The sequence below is a fragment of the Anolis sagrei genome, chromosome 1 (assembly GCF_037176765.1).
Source record: "Anolis sagrei isolate rAnoSag1 chromosome 1, rAnoSag1.mat, whole genome shotgun sequence".
NCBI lineage: Eukaryota > Metazoa > Chordata > Lepidosauria > Squamata > Dactyloidae > Anolis > Anolis sagrei.
In genome coordinates this window covers 282,405,379-282,430,155 of record NC_090021.1, presented here as the reverse complement: position 1 = coordinate 282,430,155, position 24,777 = coordinate 282,405,379, and the positions used below count along the sequence as shown (strand labels likewise).

At 40.0% G+C, this 24,777-nt stretch overlaps 1 protein-coding gene across 10 annotated transcripts in view; it reads right to left on the bottom strand.

Moving 5' to 3' along the window:
- Nucleotides 1–24,777, bottom strand: part of RAD51B (RAD51 paralog B) — a 349,885-nt gene that overhangs the window by 126,529 nt on the left and 198,579 nt on the right. For 2 of the 10 annotated variants that reach the window (XM_060762214.2, XM_060762250.2), the window contains one exon: nt 20,012–20,873. The exons of the other annotated variants lie outside the window; for them this stretch is intronic. In XM_060762214.2, the coding sequence (XP_060618197.2) occupies nt 20,869–20,873 (5 nt within the window). In that variant the 3' untranslated portion in view covers nt 20,012–20,868. Of the gene's footprint in view, nt 1–20,011; nt 20,874–24,777 lie in introns of those variants that run through there. 10 annotated transcript variants of the gene reach the window in all.

Here is a 24,777-nt window from a genome sequence, read left to right as displayed (position 1 = left end):
CCATGCAGCAAAGCGCAATCAAAGTATCCCTGACAGATTGCCATCCAACCTCTGTTTAAAAGTTTCTAAGGAAGGAGCTTCCACCACATTCCAAGGCAGAGGGTTCCACTGTTGAACATCTCGTGCAGTCAGGAAGTTCTCCCTAATGTTCAGGTGCAATCTCCTTTCCTGTAATTTAAAACCATTGCTCTGAGTCCTAGTTTCAAGGGCAGCAGAAAACAAGCCTGCCCCCTCTTCCTTATGACACCCTTTCACATATTTATACATGGCTATTATGTCTCCTCTCAACCTTCTCTTCTGCAAGTTAAACATATCCAGCTCTTTAAGATGCTCTTCATAGGTCTCCAGACTTTTTACTATTTTAGTTGCCCTCCTCTAAACACCTTCCAGCTTAATATCTCTTTTAAACTGTGGTGTCCAGAATTGGACACAGTATTCCAGTTGAGGTCTAACCAAAGCAGAATACAAAGGCACAACGACTTCCCTTGATTTAGACCAGTGGTCCTCAACCTGTGGATCCCCAGATGTTTTGGCCTTCAACTCCCAGAAATCCTAAAAGCTGGTAAACTGGCTGGGATTTCTGGGAGTTGTAGGCCAAAACACTTGGGGTTGAGAACCACTGATTTAGACACTATACTCCTTTTGATACAGTCCAAAATCCCATTGGCTTTTAAAGATGCTACATCACACTGTTGGCTCATGTTCAACTTGTTTTCCATGAAGACTCCAAGATGTTTTCACACGAACTGTTGTATGGCTGTATCCATTGTCTTCTTTCTGTGAGTTTGAAAAGTCTTATTAATTTTATTTTGTATCTAAATCTATTTCCTATTTTTAAGTTTCCTTTTAGGAATTTTTATTCATTATATTTTGACTGTGAAGCTTCCCTTTGTAATATTAATTATTTTTCCTGTGATTCACCACTCATCCATGACTTCTTTTCTTGCATATAATTTTCACGAATCACGTGTCATTAATACCTTCACTCTCCTGTTTCAGCCTTCAAGTGCCCCTGATGTACCTATCTATTATCTTTCTTTCCAGTTTGATTTTCCCTGACTAATTTTGGTACATCTAACAGTTGTTGGATTCACATGGAGACAGTTTATTTGTCTTGTGTATTGAGGCTTCATCAATAATTCTGTTGTAGAGAAACCAGATTATTATTCTTTATGAAACTGTACACCTAAACCACAGTTGACAAACATGAATCTAACTGTAAGAGAGAGAAGGAAATACACTACAGCTGATTACTATATAACATACACATCTCAGAAGTTCACAAATTCAATTTAACCTCAAAATGTGCAGTGTTAAAAAACACCAAAAATAACATTTGAGAAGTGAGGCTGAAAACATAAATGTATTGCATCTTTTATGGTATCTAAACATTTGTATTATTAACTCAGTGCACTGGACCTGAAGCTAAAGGTTTTCAGGGGTTTTTTTTAAAGGAGACTACTTAACCTTTGTTTATGGAGACTGTTGCTACTCTGAAATTTGACAGGTGGAAAATCCCTTCATCATTCCAGATGAACTGCTGTGTTAAACAAGTCCAGAACTGCTGGATTAAGCCAGCCTATGACAGAAGGTTTGTAGAATAGCAGAGTGGGAAGGGATTTCAGAGCCCAGCGAATCCCTGTTTAAAAATTTCTAATGAAGACAGAGTGGGAAATTTGAGGGAGTGGAGCCCATTACTTTTTGAGGCAGTCTGTACTATTTTCAAATAACAGACACTACCAGGAAGTTTCTCCTAATGTTTAGCCAAAAGACATGGTGTCTCTGGTCCAGGCCATTTGAAAGACTATATCTCCCTATATGAGCTTGTCAAAAGTTTTATTTATTTTATTAATTTTTTTATTTCTGCTTTTTCTCTCCATGTGGAGACTCAAAGCAGCTCACAACTAAAAGCATTACAATACAACTTAAAATATGCAAATATTAAAACAGTATCAAACGTTATTAATATTAAAACAAATCAGGTTAAAACAATAAAGGCACATAAAATCAAAGCAGTCCCTGACAATCTTAAAAACCTTCTTTAAAAGCCTGCCCAAATAAAAAGGGTTTACCCTACCACCTGAAGGACAGCAGGGAGGGAGCCATTCTGGCTTCCCTGGGCAGCGAGTTCCAGTTGAGGAGCATCCACCAAGAAGGCCCACTCTCTTTTTCTCACCAACCAAACTTGAGATGGAGGTGGGACCAAGAGAAGGGTCTCTCCTGAAGATCTCAGGGAATGGGCAGGTTTGTACAAGGGAATGCAGTTGGCCAAATAGCCTGGTCCTGAACCATCTAGGGCAGAGGTCCCCAAACTTTTTGAACAGAGGGCCGGGTCACAGTCCCGCAAACTGTTGGGGGGCCGGATTATAATTTGAAAAAAAAATTGAATAAATTCCTATGCACTCTGCATATATATTATTTGCAGTGCAACCCCCCCCCCCCAAAAAAATCAAAAAACAAAGACCCACACTTCTATATAAATAAAAATGTAATGTTTGTTTGTGGGATTAACAGAACTCAAAAACCACTGGACGAATTGACACCAATTTTAGACACAACACACCTAACAACCCAATGTATATCCTTCACTCAAAAAAAAAAAGATTTTGTCATTTGGAAGTTGTAGTTGCTGGGATTTATAGTTCACCTACAATCAAAGAGCATTCTGAACCCCATCAATGGTGGAATTGAACCAAACTTGGCACACAGTTCTCCCATGACCAACAGAAAATACTGTTGGTGGGCAGTGTCCTTTGGTTTTGGAGTTGTAGTTCACCTGCCTCCATCAATCACTGTGGACTCAATGATAGATCTGAACCAAACTTGGCACTGATATTCTATATGCCCAAATGTGAATACTTGTGGAGTATGGGGGAAATAGAATCTTGACGTTTGAGAGTTGTAGTTGCTGGGATTTATAGTTCACCTACAATCAAAGAGCATTCTGAACCCCATCAACGGTGAAATTGAACCAAACTTGGCACACAGTTCTCCCATGACCAACGGAAAATACTGGAAGGGTTTGGTGGGCAGTGTCCTTTGGTTTTGGAGTTGTAGTTTACGTGCCTCCTTGGAGACCAGAGCGGCCGGGGCAGCGGGTTCCAGCGATGGTTGGAGCGGCGCTGGGTGGGCGTGGCCAGAGAACGCCAGCGTTCCCTGGCCACGCCCACCCGGCACCGCTGGCCACGCCCACCCGGCGCCGCTCCGGCCTTCGCAGGAACCCTCCGCTCCGGCCGCTCTGGTCTCCGAGGCAGGTAAACTACAAAAGGCTTTGGAGTTGTAGTTTACCTGCCTCCTTGGAGACCAGAGCAGCTGGAGCAGAGGGTTCCCGCGATGGGTGGAGCGGCGCCGGGTGGGCGTGGCCAGGGAACGCAAGCCATGCCCACCCGGTGCCACTGGCCACGCACACCCGGCACCGCTCCGGCCTTCGCAGGAACCCTCTGCTCCGGCCGCTCTGATCTCCAAGGAGGCAGGTAAACTACAAAAGGTTTCTCCCTCCCACACGAGCATAAGGGCTGGAGCAGAGGGTTCCTGCGATGGGCGGAGCAGCGCCGGGTGGGCGTGGCCAGGCCAGGCCGCACGGGCCGGAGAAATGCCCTCGGCGGGCCGCATACGGCCCGTGGGCCGTAGTTTGGGGACCCCTGATCTAGGGCTTTAAAGGTCTAAACTAGCACTTCAGTGATTCAGAGGTTCCTTAAGCACAACCTGCAAGTCTCAACTTCATGTACAATGGTTTGGTACTTCCCTCTCATGTTTTCACCTATTTTGGGCTTCAGCAGCTTCCTTTCCTCGTTTGATCTATTTCTTTTTCAGGTGGAGCAGTTTCACTTCTAGAAGGACATGGATGCAAAGTCAGAATTCAACAGCTTCGCTTTCTCAGTCTCTCTTGTCTTGTTTATTTCCCATATGCTGTGCTTTATTACAGACATCTGAACCAATCGGTTGTACACATAGATCACTCCCATACTGGTTTTTCCTGTTTCCTAGTGGATACTTCAACTGCTGCCTTAGTTTCCCCAGTCCCCGGTGTCATGCTATCTTCTGAGATTTCACTGCCTTCTTCCAACAAGATTTATGACAAGTGACATGCTTTAACTGATAGAAAGCAAATCTTATCTCAAAAACAATAAGTCTGTGTAATTTTATAACATTAGTCATAGGTTTGAACTAGACAGGACACACATTTTACATATACCTGTCCTGGTAAATAAGATGAAAGGTCAAAAGGGGATACTTGAGCTGTAATCCTGTTGGTAAACCACACTCGCATCATAATGGTCTGTTGTGCTTCCATATGACCCTTTTTCTTGACTGTGCATAAGTAGTAGAAGCCATTGGCATCCAAAGGCATCTCCCAGAAAATCCATTTCTTCAATGCCAACTTCCTGGTAGGTCCTTGAAGCAAAAGACACTTTTGGAAGACTACTTCAGGAAAAACACAGCAGATTTTCAAAGCAAGCATCTCAGAATGCCTTAAGCTCTGAGGACCAACTTGCAAGAAAAGCATTGAGAAAACAATCTGATTGAAAACCAGCAGCTTTCTCTCCAGTGGTGGATGGAGATGGGATTTGTCTGCTGACCTCCACTACTGTTGTGTCAATGTTGCTGTTCTGTGCCAGAACTGAGTATGGTTCTCGGGCTTCCCAACATTTCATTCAACATCAAGCTATAAAATAATCTCATTTGTAGCAAATAATGCAACATATGGTTAGCAGAAAAGAGAAGTATTCCATCCCTTATAAGCAATGGAAGAATTGGACCCTCAAACTAATTCTATCCACACTATTCCTGGTTAGTGATTAAATTCCCAATTGATAGCTAAATGGAGCCCTGGCAAGGATACACACTTTCAGGAAGACAGACTCCCAAGCATTATATAGTGCAGAAGCAAAGAATGGTAATCACAATACAGAAGCACGACCCATCCTTTCTGCTCCAATGGCTACAAAAAATGTACAAGCAGGTTAACAGCAAAGGGAAATTCACTTCCTCAGTCATTTGCTTGTGTGTTTTGATTGATTATACCACATCTTTCTCCCAAAATGGGATTCAAAGCATTCTTAGCATTCATATTTTTCCCAGCCCCAAACTGAAGCTAATACAAAATAAGTATCAAACAAAGGGCAAGTTCAGATGGGCAAGAAAACCCAGACTCACCCTGAATTGACTTCTGGTTGTTTCCAAGGACATTTAACTACTTCTAGTGAGTATCACAGATTTTCCAGGGCTAAACCAGTTTTGCTCCAGAGCTTGACTGAAACTCAGGATTACCTTATAGTTTTGAAGCAGTCGGGATAAATGGATCGGGATCCAATTCAAGACAGTCCACTGGTTCCATCACTCTCATCAGAACAGGGAAAAGAGGACTGATCATGCTTATGTTGCCCCTTCCTCCTTCTTCCTGGACACCCTGACACCTTTGCAGATGTCAGCATGGAATGGATTCAATGGCTAGGAGCATCCATGGATTTCTGCTTCCAGCTGGGAGCAGCATGGCAACACAGAAAGTGAGATGACAGTCCAGCAGGGGTCAATGTGGTCTCCGTCTGGCTGGACCATGTGGACATAATGTGGTGCCACCATAAGTTTGATTAGGTGTGTCTGGCCATCCATGCAGCCAATCCAGTCAGTCCTGGTCCAGACTAGCCTCAGATTTGTGACCAGTGTGGACTTGCCAAAGTCAGTAAAATAAATTAATCCTTTGTATACCATTGGATGGCTGTTAATGTTTGGTCATGTTACTAACACAGAGTGCTAAACCTATTGGCTTGGTCGCTCAGGCTCAACTCAACCTTTTTACTCCTGTCACCACAGCTGTTTTCTCGTAAGCATAGGTATTTTTCAATTGTCTCTAAAATCTGCATATAGAAGGAACTCATTGTGAACTTTTACCAGTTCCTTAAGAAATAAATGATGAAATAGGCCAAGACAAATGAAGAAGAATTTGGCGATGTACTTCTAAACATTATAATCTAAGCATACTCTTATCTATAATAGTGTCCAAAGAAATATGTAAATGTGCATATAACAGGGCATTTATGTTTGCAAAAACGGCTCCAGCTACTTATAAAGGCTGCCACTGCATGCTGAGACATGTTTATGCCCAAGACTTGCCACATTTTCAAGGACTGGCAGATAGGAAGTTAGATCATAATTCCCTTGCCTTCATCCTATAAAGGCAGTAGTTTCATTGAAAGTTATTGAAAAAGAGAGTAGTTTAGAGACATACACAGACTTGAGGGGCTACAATTACTAACACTATGAGACCTGCAGCTGTGAAGCAACTTGCACCAAGTAAAATTATTGTGAGTAGAGGCAGCTGTGCAATGTCTGAAGGATGGGAAGCCATGTCTTTTGCGATTTCAGGCCAGGCTTTCTGGGGAGGTGTAGGGCTGTGTAATGTGGTACTGACTTTCCCATTTCAAAACCCTGAAGTTGAATCTTAATCAAGGTCACCACTTGGGATGAAGTGCAGACTTTACCAGCTGTTCACAGTATGTCCTGGGACACATTCGGCAAAAACAGCTGCTCAAGGATAATAGGAAAGCAATTGTTCTCTTAATACAGGTACTTTACACAAGATGGTTCTCTTGGTTAACTGATTCATGCAACCCATATAATTAAGTTACAACTTTAACTCACTGATTTATGTGGATCATGGGGAAGACAACAGGGGTGAAATTACTACAAATAAACATTCTTTAATTGTCCTTATAAAATTCAATAATTTGAATAATAAACATTGTACCACTTCTATAATACTGCTTATTTACAAAGATAATAATTTTCAAAGAGAACATTGTGACAATTAATATTACATTTGATTTTTATCTCTTAAAATATTTGAGTTCTTGCCTCTTACAGAACTTTGTTATTTTGCCCATGAGTTTGAGAATCATATGCAAACAGGACCAAAAAGAAGGTTCTCAAAGCAATTGTTCCTCATCAAAATACTAAACCCAAACACATCTAGAATCCTTTTGTTCACTGTTAAGATCAAAGTTTGATAAATGGATACTTTTTCAAATAGCAGAGTATATCTTATAATATTTTACTCTCAGACCTGGCCATGGTTTTTTTTCTAAAGTTTTATACTTTCCAACAAATGAACTGTTCCATATCTATCTTCACCTCTACTGTAAATGTGAATGGCTTGCATTTATTTTTATTTCAAACCATGTGATCCCAAAAGTCTTCGAAAAATGTTTTAAGTTAGAGTGCAAATGGTATTAACCATTCACACTCTTCTCTTAAAAGCCAATTGGGCTTTTAAGAAAGAAGCTGGGGTGCCTCATAAAAAAAAACAAAAAAAGAAAGAAAAGAAAAGGTCTACCTCTTTCCCTCTTCTTTGCAAAAAAAGTGTTGCGAGATACAAAGGAGTATCTCTTCAGCAGAAAACACAATCTTTAGGTTGAGAGAGAGAGATAGACCGATAGATATAGAGGGAGAGGGAGGTCCTAAGCTATTTAGGAATTTTAATGTTACCACACCAACATCTTGAATAATAATAAAAACCATGATGGCAGAGAGGGCAGTTTCTTTAAGACCAAAGTTTTATGGTTTGTGAATGGTGTTCCAGTCCACAGTCTTGTTGCTGCTGCATTTCACACTAACTGCACTTTTTGTGTGATCTTCAAGGGCACTCTGTGTAATGTTTATTGCAATAGTCTTAAGCAAGAAGTGACTAGTGTATGGACTACTGTGGGCTAAGTTAATCCTGTCCAGGAAAGTGCTAGACCTGACTCACTGTCTTTTTGTCTGTACTCAATGAGCACAGAATCAATAAAAGAGAGAGACAAGGCAGTATCTTGGGTTGGCTTGGGCTTGCTCCCTATTATTGGCTCTTTGGATTAGGCCAGAGCTTTCCAAACTATGTGTTGCAACATTTTAGTGTGTTATGCGAATGTAACGGAGCCCCCAGTGGCGCAGTGGATTAAACCCTTGTGCCGGCAGGACTAAGGATCGACAGGTCACAGGTTCGAATCCGGGGAAAGAGTGGATGAGCTCCCTTCTGTCAGCTCCAGCTCCCCATGTGATGACATGAGAGAAGCCCCCCACAAGGATGGTAAAACATCAAAAAAATTCGGGCGTCCCCTGGGCAATGTCCTTGCAGACAGACAATTCTCTCACAACAGAAGCAACTTGCAGTTTCTCAAGTTGCTCCTGACATGAAGAAAAAAACAAAGCAAATGTAACAAGAAATATTTGAGTCTGTGTGAAATAAACAATAAATAATATATTTTTAAAAAATGTAAATGAAAGGCTTTTATGAGATATGTTGTATATTGATACATTTCCTTATTACAATTTATGTATGAATCCGTATATCTTATAAGAGGTTGGTTTAACTTCTGGTTTGCTAGAACCCTGAATTACTGTGTCACAAAATGACGCATGTCTCAAAAATGTATCACCAACGGAGCACATACTGCATGCATAGTGAGGGCTGGTCTTATCAGAAAGGGGGCCTATTGGCCATCTTATCAAAGGCCTCCAAGCATGTGAAACTTTAGCACTATCAACAGTTCTTTTTAATGTCTTAGTAAGATAGCAACTACAAAAAATCCAAAGACGTACAATAACTAGTTATAACAATACACTTAACCACAAATAACAAATACCTCAAGGATGCCATATAGTCCCTCAACTGCTAAACAAACTGAACCATATGATATAATTAGAAAGCTTTAAACTCTGTACCAACAGCCCCTCCCTCCTATCATTGCCCCCCCCCCTCACATTTTTCTTCTGGCACTTATTAGTGTCTTAAGTAAACAGCTGCCTTCCCACATATTGGCCAGAGCCAAAATAAGCTGCCCCTCCAGATGTGAACACCCAGACACAAACATACTGCTTTTCTCTCACAATCTCTTTGCTCTGTAATATGAGACATGTTCAAGAGAAACTGGGTACAGTTCTGAATGCTGCACTGGAAACGCTTGTCTTCACACTCTGGCACAGAGAGGACTACTGTTCTTTTTTTCTTTCTTTTTTAATCCTGCTCTTGGCAATGTTTGTTTTTCTAACTCGTTCCCAGAAATCTCTTGGGGGCTCCATACCCAGAAAGGAGTAATTACTGTATTACCTTGGCCTAAGCCACAATGTCAACCTTGTTAGGCCGGGTCTGTGGAGACGGCCAGATTCAAACACCTGCTGCTGCATTTATTTGATAAGCTTCATGGTTTGTTAACGTAAACCTGATCCCGTTGACCTGAAAGAGGATGAAAAAGGAGGAGAGGTGGAAGGGACAGACAACTCCAAAGGTCTCATGACCTTCCGCAGCGCAACAGGGGAAGCCTCTTCCCCTCTGCAATTCCCCTATCAGTAGTATTTCACATTTCATATAAAATGCTTTGAAGGGCTGGTTTTCTGCCTGCAGTTAGGCAAAGAGATGTGGAAGAGGCTTGGATTCCCACACTTGATGAGGGATTAACCAACAATCATAGGATCAGTACAGGAATTGTTGTCGTTTTGGCTGCAGATGGGGCTTTCCAATGCAGAGTGGCTTCACACACTTGTTGGCAGGGTAGCATGCTCTGGAAGGCTGAGGGAATCATATAACCCATTTGTTAACAGCAAGAGGGGAGTGATGGCAGGACTGAGCATGACTTAAAACTGGAGAAGAAAAATTGTGGGGGAGAAGTGGAAACCTCCGTTTGGGTCTCATGACACAAAGGGTGCCTGTTTTGTAAAGAGGAAATGAAATAATACCCTCCACCCACTCTAACACAGAGATAACCCAAACAAAAGCTGTCTTCCTCCTATAATTGGCAGCAATTAAACAGAAATATCTTTCCATTTCTACAGTGCTTAAGGCCTAAAAGTACTAGAAAAAGCAAATAAAAGGGCAGTTGGTATGTTTGGAAGATAATGCTTCATATATGCGTGTTTACTTTCATGTTACGTTCAGCATGAAGTAATACTGCTGGTGATTTCAACTGCTACTTTCCTATATAGAAGCAGTTCTTCAGAAGTGTGTGCTTTTCTAGTTATGAGAAGAAACAGACTGAGATAGCACCATGTCAGCCTACATCTGTCAAGAATGTTTAACACTGAAATGGAAAAACATGTGTCACAAAGCCTTATGATGTGAAACATATGACCAACTATTGAATGGTTCATGATTTCCATCTTCTTCATCTCCTTAAACAAGTGTTTATGATGAGTATGTTGCAATTTTAGCACTGTGCATGGAAGGATCTAATTATCCACTTTTCTAATTTATCTCTATTTAAAGAGATGTTGGTTTGAATTAAAATGAGATTGGTAGGAAGCATGGAGCCCCCAGTGGCGCAGCGGGTTAAGCCACTGAACTGCTGAACTTGCTGACCGAAAGGTTAGCAGTTCAAATCTAAGGAGTGGGGTGAGCTCCCGTTGTTAGCTCCAGCTTCTGCCAACCTAGCAATTCAAAAACATGCAAATATGAGTCATTTGATAGGTACCGCTCTTGTGGGAAGGTAACAGAACTCCATGCAGTCATGCTGGCCACATGACTTTGGAGGTGTCTACAGACAACGCTGGCTGTTCGGCTTAGAAATGGATATGAGCATCACCTCTCAGAGTGGGACACGACTAGACTTACTGTCAAGAGGAAACCTTTACCTTTACCTTAGGAAGCAGTATCAGCATAAAAATGAATGTACACTCTTGTTTTGATGAAACACAAATCTAGAATTCTGGACTTGTTTTTTTTAATTATTATAATTTTTCCTGGTTTTTCTACCAACTGAGCCAATGTCAGTAACCAGAAGCTTAGTGTTATATCCACATCCAGTTTCTGGATTTTTGCTCCCTAATAAGATAGGAATTACAACTCTGGCTTGTTAGGGGAATAACAAACCAAAAGTCCCACTATGGACATAAGACTAACCAAGGTCAGTGCTACCAAAAGCCAATAGAATTTATCAAACAAACCCATGCACCTGAGGAAGATAGATTCTACCTCATGTCTCCCTTGCTGGTGTAGTGACATCCTTATTTAGAGAAGGACCATGGCTCACAGGAAGAACACATGCTTTGGTCACAAAAGGACTGAGGTTCAATTCTTGTCACCTCCAGGTAGGATTGGAAAACTCTCCTGTCTAAAATCCTTAAAAAACACCACTACTTGATCTAAGCCCGTGGTTCTCAACCTGTGGGACCCAAGATGTTTTGGCCTCCAACTGCCAGAACTCCTAATAGCTGGTAAACTGGCTGGAATTTCTGAGAGCTGGAGGTCAAAACACCTGGGGACCCACAAGTTGAGAGCCACTGGTCTAAGCAAACTAAAGATCAGATGCAGTATAAGGCAAATTTGTTTAAACAAGCAGTGATCTGTTACATAATATCCACAAATGGTGGCAATGGGTAGAAATTACAGCCATAAAGGCAGATTTAGTAAAATTCAGTCCTTTGCCCCATCTTGGTACCTGTTCAACTTCATTATATTATCCACTCTTGGGACCATAAGTCACTGAATTTTTCACTCCCTCATTAATGTACCATCTTCTTTTAAGACCTTGTTGACTAATTTTTATTGCATGCTTCCTCTCCCTTTACCAGTCTGACTTCCATGGAGGGAAGTTGCACTTTCCCTCTTTTCCAGATACCTCCTTTAAAAGGTATTTTATGAATTCTTTTTCTGTGGGAATTTTCCCCACTGAAGGGTTTTTTAAAAATGAGGTACAGATAATACTCTAAATCTTTCAACGCAAACAGTTCCTTGCATAACTGACTTCAAGATATGCTGCATCAAAATTAAGATCTCTTTCCAGGTACTTTTAAGCCCAACTAGGAACACAAAGTTAATCTTGGAGATTTTAAACAAACTGAAGATATTCAGGTAATGGATGACTGATGCCTAGGATTGCTCTTCTACATTATGAATGTTCTGCTATTTAGTACAAAAGAAGAGGGCCACAAACATTCAGAAACCTGTTCTTCCCCATTTCTTTAACAGTGGTAATTACATAATATTAAGTGGGTCTCACTGTATCTTTCACTGAATCTACACTGCCACAGAATGCAGTTTGAACTACATTATATGGTCAGTGCAGACCCCTATAATACAGTTCAAATTGCATTATATGGCAGTGTACACCCAGCCTTTGTGGAGAGCAAGGAGGACACATGCCAAATGCTGCTGTTAAGCAAAAACAGTACATTTCCCCCTAAGCACACTGAAAATAAACTCAAAGAACCCAACAGTGTCCATTGCTGAATTATTGTAACAGCTGTGTCTTGGGAAGTGCTACGAAATACAAAACAGAATTGACTTCAAGCTAGAAATAATCCAGTTGTTTGGAAAAGTAGATTCTCAAGTATGAAAAAGACAGATGCAATCTCTTAACAGTTCACCGAACAAGCACTGCCCTGAGTACAAATCTACATGGTGGGGTCTGGTACGTTCAACCAGTTTAAAATGAAATCTGACCCAACACTGATTTCCTTGGGTTTTTTTTTTTAATGCAATACACACTGTTTAGCTATTTTGTTTGAACTTACACTGTAATGCTCTTTGGGTTCCATACTGGGAGGAAAGTGGGGCGCAGACTGTATTTTTACAATGGCTCTGATATGTATATATTGAAATCCAACAATCCATCAGTAGTAGTAGTAGTAGTAGTAGTAACAACAACACCACTTTATTTTTATCCTGTCCCATCTCTCCAAGGAGGCTCGGGGTGGCTCACAAAAACAACAGTGCAAACAACACATAATGAATACAGCAGAAATAAGCTACATCAACAAAAATCAACAACCAAGGAAAATACACTGAGATCCAGTATTATTTGGACTATCTTACAATCAGTTCCAGAGGAAAGCCCAGGAACCCCTGTTTTAATGTAAGAGGTGAAGTCTCCCAGGGTCGGTCCATTCACAATGATCCTCACTAAATCATAAAGTTGAAAGGTTTCATCCAGGCTAACTCCTGGCATAGTAATGGGATTGAACAGACCCAAAGTCAATCATGAGAAATGATTATTGAAGCTCAAATGTCTGGTTCCAGGTTGCTCTGAAGCTCTGTCTTCAGGAAGGGCGTAGCCAATGAGATGGAGAAGAAGTGTGACAAAAATAACAGGGGTGCATGATGGAGTGTGTGGGGGTATGTGTGTGTGTGTGTGTATGTGTGTGTCATACTGTGGAAGCACAGTGGAGATTTGTTAGCATGGTTAGCAAAGAAACATGCTGGCCAAGAGGGACAGGTGTGTTTGAGAGAGATAGAGGGGAAGGGGGGGGGGTAGGGGAATGGATGTTGTTGTTGTTGTTGTTGTTGTTGTTGTTGTTGTGTGCCTTCAAATCATTTCTGATATGGGAACCCTAAGGCAATCCTATCACCGGGCTTTCTTGGCAAGGTACTGTTGAAGACTTTCATGGCCAGAATAACTGGGTTCCTGTAAGTGACCTCATAACTTCCGAGGATGCCTGCCATAGATGGAAAGAATGCTTCTGGATCATGGCCATACAGCCCGAAAAACTTACAGCAACCCAGTTTCTTGGCAAGATTTGTTCAGAACAGGTTTGCTTTTGCCTTACTCTGAGGCCCCATCTACACTGCCATATACTGCAGATTCTGAATCCAGTTTATCAGCTTTGAACTAGATTATATGGCAGTGTAGACTAATACAACCCATTTCAAATTAGATGACATAGATTCAGAAACTGCATTCTATGGCAATGTAGATCCAGCCTGAGAGAGTGTGACTTGCCCAAAGTCACCCAGGGACTTTCCATGTCTAAGTGAAGATTTGAGAGTCATAGACACTTAAACCATTACACCATGCTGGCTGGAGTTTAGTTAACATAACAGATATGTTACGTAAGTAAACATTTAAAAACAGCCAAAAAAGACAAGGGGTCTAGTTAAAAACTCTCTGAGTAAAGAAGATACTGTATACATTGTGTTTTTCACACAATAGCTCTTTCTGCCAAACCACAAAGTTTTTCAATTGAACTAGTGACATTCCGAAAAATGAAGTTCAGTAAAGATGCTTCTGGGGGAGAAAGCCATCTTATGAATTATGAAAACCATCTTATGAATTACGAACTTGCAATATCATGAGGAGGCTACAATAAAATGGCTGTCATTATCTCCCTTTGTGACATCATGGCTTTACTGCAGAGACAGAAAAAAAAAGTCTAAGTATAGAATGTAACACTATAGAATGTAACATGTAACACTATAGAATGTAACATGTAAATTCAAGAACCACAAACATTACATGCTGGAATGTCTGCCTATCTAGATGAGCTAATTTTGTGTTTAAGTTCTGTAAAAACTATTATAAAAGCCAAGTCCTCTGTGAAATTAAGCATTTAAGTTATAAAATAAGTAACTACAATCTCTTTCTGAAGCTAGGGAAGACTTATTTTGCAGTAAATTAATGTGGCATGTGGAAGGCAGACAAGGACCTCCAACTATGTTGAATGTTATGTTCCAATATACATCAAAGTACAGGCAGTCCCTGAGTTACAAACAAGGTTGGGATAACAGGAAGTGAGAGAAATCTATTCCTAGGAAGGGAAATTCACTCCTGAATGAGTTATTGTAGAGAAAAGCTGCTCAAGTCCCATTCTTTTCAATTGTGAAGTAAAATAGTGTCCTTTACTTAAAAAACCAAAATCAAGGTTTGCTTTTTGAATATTTTTTTTTTTGGGGGGGGGGGGGAGATTTTTAAGTTTTGGATGGTTGAATCGGTGAATACAGAATCCATGCATACAGGCTATGTCCAAACTCTAAAAACAAGGTGGTGGGAGGTATATAAATATGTCCCATTTTTACCTTTGCAACTCTGAAAGTATAAACAGTGTTCCCTTACTTATCGCGGGGGTTCTGTTCCAGGACTACCCACAATAAGTGAAAATCCACAAAGTAGAGATGCCATATTAATTTTAATATTTATATATTATTTTATATATTTTATATATTATTTTATATATTTTATATATTATTTTCTTACCTGCGCTCCCTTAACAGCCTTCCGGCCCACCTCCCTGGCCTCCGCAGACCCCATCAGAGCCTTTGGAGGCATGCAGGCAGCAGCAGGCCAGGGAGGCAGGCCTTCCCCGCCGCACATCAGGCCACCGCACTTCTGAGGTCCCTGGCCTCCACTGGATGTAAATATTTTATATTTTATATTAATATTTTCAAAAACCCATGATGACAGCGAGTCCACTAAAAGTGAACGGCGAAGAACACTGTAATATGCTGATGTATAAAAGACATATGTGTAAAAGGCAGGTGACTCTATCACCTTCTGAAGACATTTGGGGCAAATTTGATCATTTATTTATTCAATTAAACAATTTGTTTAACTAAATAGATTTACGATATAAATTGTAAAGTAATAGTATCTAGAAATCCTATAAAATACCACAGAAAAGATAATACACATAGTGTACTTCAGAACACATTTTCTGTCCGAATGAATGCTTTTATATAATTAGGAAGGGGAATAACAGGCATTTGGTGGAAGGTTTGTTTATTTCTCTGAGTGGGGGTAGTTGTGGGAAGAATAGACAGCTGGAAGAAAACTTTTGACAAAGTGAAACTTGTACTTCCTGCTTGTGTTTTATTTAATAATGAATGCTACCCCCTTTCAAAACACAATGCTACCCTCAATCGTTCTCAGGCTTTTCTCTTCATCTGTTTTTGTCTTGCATGTAACAAGAGGTACCTCAGCAACAGAATTAATGTCGAAGTGTCCGGAGGGTTCACCCCTTTGCCTCTCGACTGCAGCTGTTGGATGCAAGTGCTGTACTCCAAATAATGCCATATTTCATATTTCTTCTTGGATTAAAAAAAGAACAGCCTAGTGAATCCAGATGCATTTGCTGGAGGAACAATACACATAAGCTTGTTATTTGAAATTAATATGAGACTATTGTCTCTGTATATCTCACTGTATTTTTCAAGAAGGTATTTGTGAATGGTGTAATCCTGTGCTGCTTGACTGAAAAGTTTCACTGAGTTCAGTGAATTATTCCCAAATCCATGCACAGGAATGTAGTCTCTACTTTTGTTTTCCCCTCTAACCCTGCTGTTATTTGGAGTATGTGGTTATAAAATAAATCAGGTTATAACTGTATTGTCATAGGCTTTCATGGCCAGAATCACTAGGTTGTTGTAGGTTTTCCAAGCTATATGGCCATGTTCTAGAAGCATTCTCTCCTGACGTTTTGTCTGCATCTATGGCAAGATCCTCAGACCTATGGCAGGCATCCAAAAGACCTCACAACGTCTGAGGATGCCTGCCATAGATGTAGGTGAAATGTCAGGAGATTGGATAAGCTCTACTGTATGCAGACTTCTGCTTGTTGCTTTAGAAACTGAAGCATGGGTGCATTTGTTTGTAAAGAAAAAGTCAGGTTTGTATGCATATGCTGAAATACATGGTGTGGACATGGGCAGCTGTACCCCCTGTGGCAGCATGGTGCTTTCTCCTCTTCATGGAATGGTCCTCACTTTCCATGAGTTATATTAAAATCCATAATTTTGGCCTCAAAACCTGATCTTGATGTATACATGAGGTCACCTTGAGTATACAGTATGCACATAATATATTACTCAGTTACATGGGGAATATATTCAGCACATGCCATATATAGGTAAAGGTAAAGGTTTTCCCCTAACATTAAGTCCAGTCGTGTCCGACTCTGCGGGTTGGTGCTCATCTCCATTTCTAAGCTAAAGAGCCGGCATTGTCTGTAGACACCTCCAAGGTAATGTGGTTGGCATGACTGAATGGAGCACTGTTACCTTCCCACCAGAGCAGTACCTATTGATCTACTCACATCTGCATGTTTTTGAACTGCTAGGTTGGCAGAAGCTGGGGCTGATAGTGGAAGCTCATGCCGCTCCCCAGATTTGAACCTGCGATCTTTTGGCCAACAAGTTTAGCAGCTCAGTGGCTTAACCCACTGAGCCACCGGGGGCATGCCATATATACTTATACATATATGGCATGCGCTGAATATATTCCCCATGTAACTGAAATTTGGCATTCTGATTCAGTGATTTTTAATTTATATAACCAGGTTTAATGTTTGCTCCATGGCCTTTGGAATACTTCTAACACAACATATATAAGAATTGATGTATTTTGAATCCATGTCCTGCATACCATGAAGGTACTCCTCTCTGCAGTCCATAACACCAACCTTCCAAACTGTAATATTTTAAAATTATTTGTTCATTCCCTCACTGCCCCCCCCCCCCAGAATATTACAAACAAAAGTTGGTGGTCTTGTAGTGTTCATGTTATATACCAATATTTACGTTTAACCCCCCCTATCGCCAATGATTTGTACTGAACTTTGATGTTTAATTTGCAACCGCAATGCTTAAACTATAACAATGTTCAGTTCTTTTCAAACTCACAAACTTGGCCCAAACAAAGGTAGACCAATCAAATTTAAAGAAAAGGTAGCAATCAAAAACAGAGACATTTTATTCTATCTACATACTGGGATACACTGATCTCTCCTCCAAACATTCTTCCCAAGCATTGCCTGGAACTTTTCCTTGTTTTTCCCCAGATGCATCTAACATATTTTCTACTCTGTCAGTTCAAAGAGATTTGCAATGGACACCAATGTATTTTGACATTCCCATTATAGGGATATAGTTTAAGAGGCTAAGAAGATCAAACTAGCCATCTGCCCTTATGTGAAAGTGAAGAATCTCTTGATTTCTTGAGCATATGCAATATGAACATTTGACTACTGGGGATAAAAATCCATCAGGATAAAAAAAAAACCTGGCTACCAAAAGAGACACAGATGTGCACATTTGAATTTTGGTGTAAGACAACCTCTGCCAAGCAACAAAACATTTAGGCTGGGTTATCACTAGTCCTGGGTCACCAAAGAAGCAGATTTTTCTGGAAGTGCAGGATATTTTGTTTTAACCTTCAAAAATGTTGAGTTTAGCTTGTGAGTACTGATGAAAGGTTGCGGTGCAGAGTTCTGCCTTTCCTCAAATCTACTATTAGCACAGCCAAAATCTACAGGGTTCCCTATCTGTTCTGATATCAGCACTTTTTCCCTTCCTAGTTCACATTAGAAACAATACCAATGCAAACATTAGTACTAGATATTCTAAGATGAGACTCTCCTAAATTCAGACCATGACATATAACTTGGAATCAGTTTTGTTTTTCAAGGAAATGGTGACTGCTCTGTGTGGACTTTTAACCTCAACCTCATAACTGTTTTTTCCTATTAGCTTTTTTGGATGCGCCACTCAAAGCTATGCAAGCACTTTTGAAAGAATCACAGGACTGCAGCCTATGGGTGTGTGTGCGCGCGCAAGATTGTGTTCTTTTTTCACAAAACACAGCAATTTTGCATTCACACCCACACCCATGTGACTACATGGAAACAGTATTTTTGAGAACAAAGAACCCATGTGCATTTCTTTGCAGATTAAGTACCCAAAACACTTTGAGATGTGCAAATACAGGCAAAAGGTGGTCAAAAGTCTTGCCACTCATTGTAAAAAGGGAAAATGATGGTTTACAACACATATGTGGTGGGAATGTGACGAAGTGCAGCTATTTTGGAAGAGGGTACTAGAACAAATAAATGAGTTACATTGGGCCTGGACTGTTGGATATTGGAACAATGGGTTTACAAACGTTGAAGAAAGAAGACCAACAAACTTTGATGGCAATGGTTAAAGCTGCCCATGCTGTAATAGCATTGGGATGGAAGGATTAAAAAAATGGACAATGGACAGATAGAATGAATACATTTATGAACAAGTACAATCAGATATTGTGGAATTAATACAGAAAGATATTCCATGGATTATAAAAATACAAAGAATAAAAGAGAACTAGTTAATATATGTGAAATGGGTTAAAGAAGGGAAAGCTAATGATCAGATAAAGGAGAAAATAGACAGACTCCTGGACTGGCTGCACTTTAAAATGTTTTGTAAAGCTGGAGGGAGGGGGAAAAGGGGGTAAAATGTAATGGTTTATGGATGTATATAACGCAAGTAGATTTCTATGTATTAGATGGATACCACTGCAATTTAAAAAAGGGAAAAAAGTCTTGCCACTATGTTACTCTTCTTGTATTATGCGAAAATATACTGTAGCACCTTTGAGAATGTTGTAGATAAAGCTTTTGTGGACCGAGTCTGCCTCACAAATACTCATTGCCTACGAAAGCTTGTGCAATTTTCTTTCTTCCTGTCTGGGTTTCCCAATTGTCAAGAGACCCATTTTTCAGCTAGGAAATGAATAATGGCAAATATTCTTTTCATTATGAACACTAAGGCCTAAATCCAGAGTAGGATCACCGAATCAATGGGATTTAAGTTATGTGGTGACTTTCCATTCAGTAGTTGATTCAATGGTCTATATTTGCTGGAAATAACAGTTGGATTCAGGCATTCTATTGCTCCCCCCCCCCCCCCGAAGGATGAGTTTGATTTGGTGCTGGGAAAAAAACCTAGTACTACTAGCAGGGAAAGTGGGCTATGGGGGGGGGGGTGTGCTTTGAACGTGATTTTCCTGCTTTTTGGTAGGGGGTTGGACTGGATGGCCCACGAGGTCTCTTCCAACTCTATGATTCTATGGGAGAAGGGGTCTGTGGATCAAACAAGAAGGTAGCAAGACAGCCAAAAAGGCAAGAAAATAAATGAATGTATCATCTGCTGTAGATTGAAATAAGATACTATTTCTGGTTGGTTTCAGATGTCAATATCTGGCTATGCTATTTCTCTATTTAGCTGTGCATCTTTCAAGAAATGCTTGGATTGTATATTTCTACATGGCAGGGAGTTGGATAGAATGGTGCTTGTTGTCTCTTCCATGTCTATTATTCTATGATCTCATAACAAATAGAAATCAAACCCTCTCCTTCCTGCAATTTTTCTCTTATTAAGTCCTGTTAAGACTCTACATATCAAGAAAGCATTATTCAACCTTTCTCAAGTACCATAAGCACCTCTTACAAAGGAATAAAGACTATCACACAGGGATACAATTTATTTGTTTATTTACTTACTTATTTACCCCATTTATACCCTGCCTTTCTCAACCCCGAATGTGAGTCAAGGCAGCTTACATACAGGCCATTATTCAATGCCTTAAAGCAACATACAATTCTAAAGAACTTTAAAATTAAAATTAAAACATATTAAACATTTAAAAACATTACATTCAGTATTAAAAATCATGCCATCCATAATCATAGTCCAGAGCCATTCCAATAGTTATTGTACATAGTCCATATCTATTATTGCACTGAACTATTCTCTGAAGGCTTGATCTCAAAGCCACATTCCACAGCTGAGGGGTCACCACTGAAAAGGCCCTGTCTCTCGTCCCCACCAGTTGTATGGATCTTAATCTCTGAGGTAGTTCATAGGGGGAGATATGTTCGGACAGGTAAGCTGGGCCAGAACCGTTTAGGGCTTTTATAGGCTAAAGCCAGTACTTTGAATTGTGCTCAATACCACACTGGCAGCCGGCGGAGCTGACACAACAGGAGGGATGTCCTCTCTCTGTACACCACTCTGATGAGCAACCTGGTTGCTACCCATTGGACCAACTGAAGCTTCCGAAGAGTCTTCAAAGGCAACCCCATGTAGAATGCATTGCAGTAGTCTGCATGCAACAACTTGATTTAATTCTCTTTCAGAAAGTTATCCCAGTGCTCATATATAAGAAGGAGCATATTCTTGTAATCAGATGTCTGGATAATGAAACCGGGGGGGGGGGGGGGGCACTCTGCTTTTTGCTTTCTTCAGTGTATATCATCGCCCAAAATGACCCAGACGAAGAAACTGCTGCGTCCATACTAACTTTGTTTCTCTTCAAGGAAGTTCACTTTTCATTATGAGAACCATGGCTTGGTTTAGATATAAATGGAAGGCTATGCTGCAGAAAGTCAAAGCAGTAGGTTAACATTTTTCCTCTTTTTTAAAGACATGCCACAAACAAACTAGTTTATCAAATCGCCATGCTAGTAATATGTACTAAATAATCATAATTTTAAGAGGAAAAGATAATGAAGAAACACTACCAGTCTTAGACACACAAGCCATTGTTTCTTGGCCATTTTGGAGAGCATTCGATAAGAAAAAGTGATAGATAAAAGGGCTGGTGAGGAAGGATTCTAATGAGCTTCCTCCTGAATCATGTCTCTCTCTTTCTTTCTCAAAGGATGTGCCAGAACAGCAACAGAGAATGAAGCAGGAATGAAAGAAGAGCTGAAATCTACTAGGAATGAATGGGGTGCTGAAATTGCTCATTGTATTCCCAGCACTCAGTTAGCAAGTTTAACCCTTCTTCAATGGATGGGTTTGATTTGTGTACATACAGTGGTGTGCTGACATTTCCTGTGCCTTTGGGAGTATACATCAATTGGTGGAGCCTCTGCCAAATCACACAGCTGTGACCAGCTAGCAGTTTGCCTTTGCTTATTCCTGCTCAAACTTGCTGGTGGAATTTCACTCATTCTACACTCAATTTTCCAGGAGGAGGAAACTGGAGTCACTCTTGGCCTCTTCTATTGCTTGTGGGCTTTCTCCCTCAAGGGAGTTTTGAAAAATACTGTTGTTTTTTGTTTTTTTAAACTGAAAATGAAGCCACTTTTCTAGTGGCTGGCTATGCAATTCTGCTGTATGGGAAATTCAATATCTACTTTGGTTCTCTCCTTGATTGAACTAGAAAGATTTGTACAAAAACTCTGGAAAATAGGTACTGGGATCATTTTCCCTCACATGATCAGTCATAATAAAGGACAGCTCTGACACTGACTAAAGAGGTGCTATTCAACATCAGCAGCAGAATGATAGTCATAAGTCCTATTTGTTATAGTAGGTATCACGAATGAGAAACTGTCAGGATAGGCCCATGTCACCGAGTAATTCCAAACTGACAAGAAGTTTAATTATTTTATAAAACAAAAGTAGGCCATTCAGATTTCTGCCTGGAACTATTCTCAGCATCATTAATCTTTTTCTATCAGACAGACAGGAGTTGATTGGAATCTCCATGAAGGAGTAAGCTGTTGTAAATCTATGCACACCATTCTTACAATCAAGCTGTAGTTTTTCCGTCCGTACTAAAACAAGTATGGTTTTTTTTTATTAAAACATGAATACATCACCCTGTATCATGAGCTTTCAAGGAGAATAAAAATGGAACTGATTTAAGAAGATTGAAACTATTAAAATACAGTATATACTCGAGTATAAGCCGACCCAAGTATAAGCCGAGGCACTTAATTTTACCACCAAAAAATGGGAAAATGTATTGAATCAAATATGAGCTAGTGGTAAATTTCAAATTAAAATCGATACCAATAAAATTCTATTAATTGAGCCATCAGTAGGGCATATGTTTTTGAATATATATAAATAAAGATAGGACTGTCCGACTGATTAAATCATTATTCTAACCTTCTTCAATGTAAATGTGCTTACATATCCTTCCAATAATTACCATAGTTTATTTTAATGATACATTTTGGGGGAAATGCTTTGTGTATATGAACAAGGAAAAGTGGGAAAGATTGGTGCTGAGAGAGGAGGAGAGGAAGGCTTGTGCGCTGCACCAAGAGAGGAGGAAAGGAAGGTGTGCGCTGCACAAGAGAGGAGGAGAGGAAGGAGAGATGGGTTGCTGTGTGGAGAGGTGAGGGTCCTGGCAGGAAGGCGTGGGACTGAAAAAAGCCTTTCTTTCAGCCCCATGCCTTCCTGCCAAGAACCTCACCTGAGTATAAACCAAGGTGAGCTTTTTCAGCCTTAAAAGGGTCTGAAAAACTAGGCTAATACTAGAGTATATTCAGTAATTTGAAGAATCTAACAAAACATTCAACAATTAGTAAGTTAAATCAGGTTAAAACATTTCAGAATAAATCAGTCTGGCTCCAAAGACTTCAGTAAATAATTATGTTTTCAAGTTGCAACTGGGCCCCCAAAGTAAGGGTATTCCAGAATTGGGGTGCCATAACACAGAAGTCCCTCTCCCATTTTTCCACACAATGAATTAATGTTGTGGTTTGAGCATTTGACTATGACTTTGGAGACAGGGTTCAAATCCCTGCTCAGCCACAGAAACCTCTGGAAACCTTGGATGAGTCACAAACTCTCAAGACTCAGAAAAACCCAATTACAGGTTTTCTGTTGGGTCTCCAAAAACTGAAAACAGCTTCAAGTCACACAACAACAAACTGATCCTAATGGGTATATATAGAAAAGGGGCCCATCTTGCATCACAACTCTCTACAGTGCAGGAATCCTGATAATTTTAGAAGGAATAACCTTTTCAGAATTTCCTGTTTACAATCATGCCTCCTTTTAGAATATGACTATCCAGTCTTCTTGTTTCTTTAAATCCTATTCAACTGATACAATGCTCTGAGAAAATGAGAAGAAAAGAGGGAGGGAAGGAAGAGGATTAAGAAAAGAAGTAAAGGAGAAGAAGAAAGGAGAAGAAAGGAGGTGAAAAGAAGAAGAAATAACGGAGGCAATAAGGGAGGAAGAAAGAGAACGAAAGGTCAGGAAGAGTAAGTGAAAAGACAAACAACTAAAGCACGAAATAGGACTTAAAAATAGAGTGGAATAACTGGGATAAGTCTACGATAAAGGTCAAAAAAAAAAAAAAAAAAAAAGGGGGGAAGACTGTAAACAAGCCTAAGACCACCCATATAACCCCTAAAGACATTAAAAACAAAAAAGCAATACCTTGCAAGGCCTGACCAGGGAGGGAGGGGAGGGGGGGAAAGGGCGCTCATGTGATGTGTTTTCTATGACATTAATGTATTTGTGGATCTGTTTTCTTTTTATGATATTAACTGTACCCTTAGTTCTTGAAGTGCAATAGGATTGATGTTATTGTATAACTAATATAGACCTAATAGAGTTCTAAAAGGGTTGTGGTCACTGTAAAACTAATATTGACTCAATAAGGCTACGAAAGTTGCCAAGACTAGCCCAAGGAACATACAACAAGGGTATTATTCTACTTCGGGGCTATGCTTGGTGGTCCGTTGTGCGCGTGCGGGCCATGGTGACGGATACACCTCCAAATTGCTGTAGTTAGGGAGATGTAACAAGATAGTCAGGATAAGAGAATTGTTATTATTGATTCAGGATTAGGAAAACTATCCCGAGATATAGAAATAAAAAAGGACTGATACAGGTAACTTCGAAATTTCTACTTTTAGCAAACCCACTGGCGATTTATACAAATACAGTTCTTGCAGATTACAGTATTACTAATTCATCTGCCTCACCCCCCCCCCTAGTTATTTTTCTGTGTCTCTTTCATGGTATTATTGTACTATCACATTGTAATGCTAGATTGAAATTGTTATATATGCAATATGGTATTTTAATTACCTTTCGCTGAAGAATTAATTCAAGAGCGATAGAGTGGGAAAAAGAATCAAAGATTATAGAACTCCGTATAGATTGACCACGGGAATCTAGAAACACTTATTAAGCAGCAAAATATTTAGTTACTGGGATATAGATAACCTAATAGATACAAGAAAGAAGATCAAACGAAGGAAACAAGAGGAAGCAAGGATGGCTACACCAAAAATCAAGAAAGACAAGGGAGATAAAGGAGATAAGGACAGGGACAAAGAGGGAGAAAAAATCCTCACGCAACAACCAATAGGTTTAACTAAAAAAACATCGATCTCTGAAGAATCCATTATGAAAGAAATACTAAAAGAGATTCAAGGTGTATCAGCAAAGCAGGATGCACACCAAGAAGAACTAAAAAAGCTATCAGAGAAGCAGGATGTGCACCAAAAAGAGTTACAGAAAAT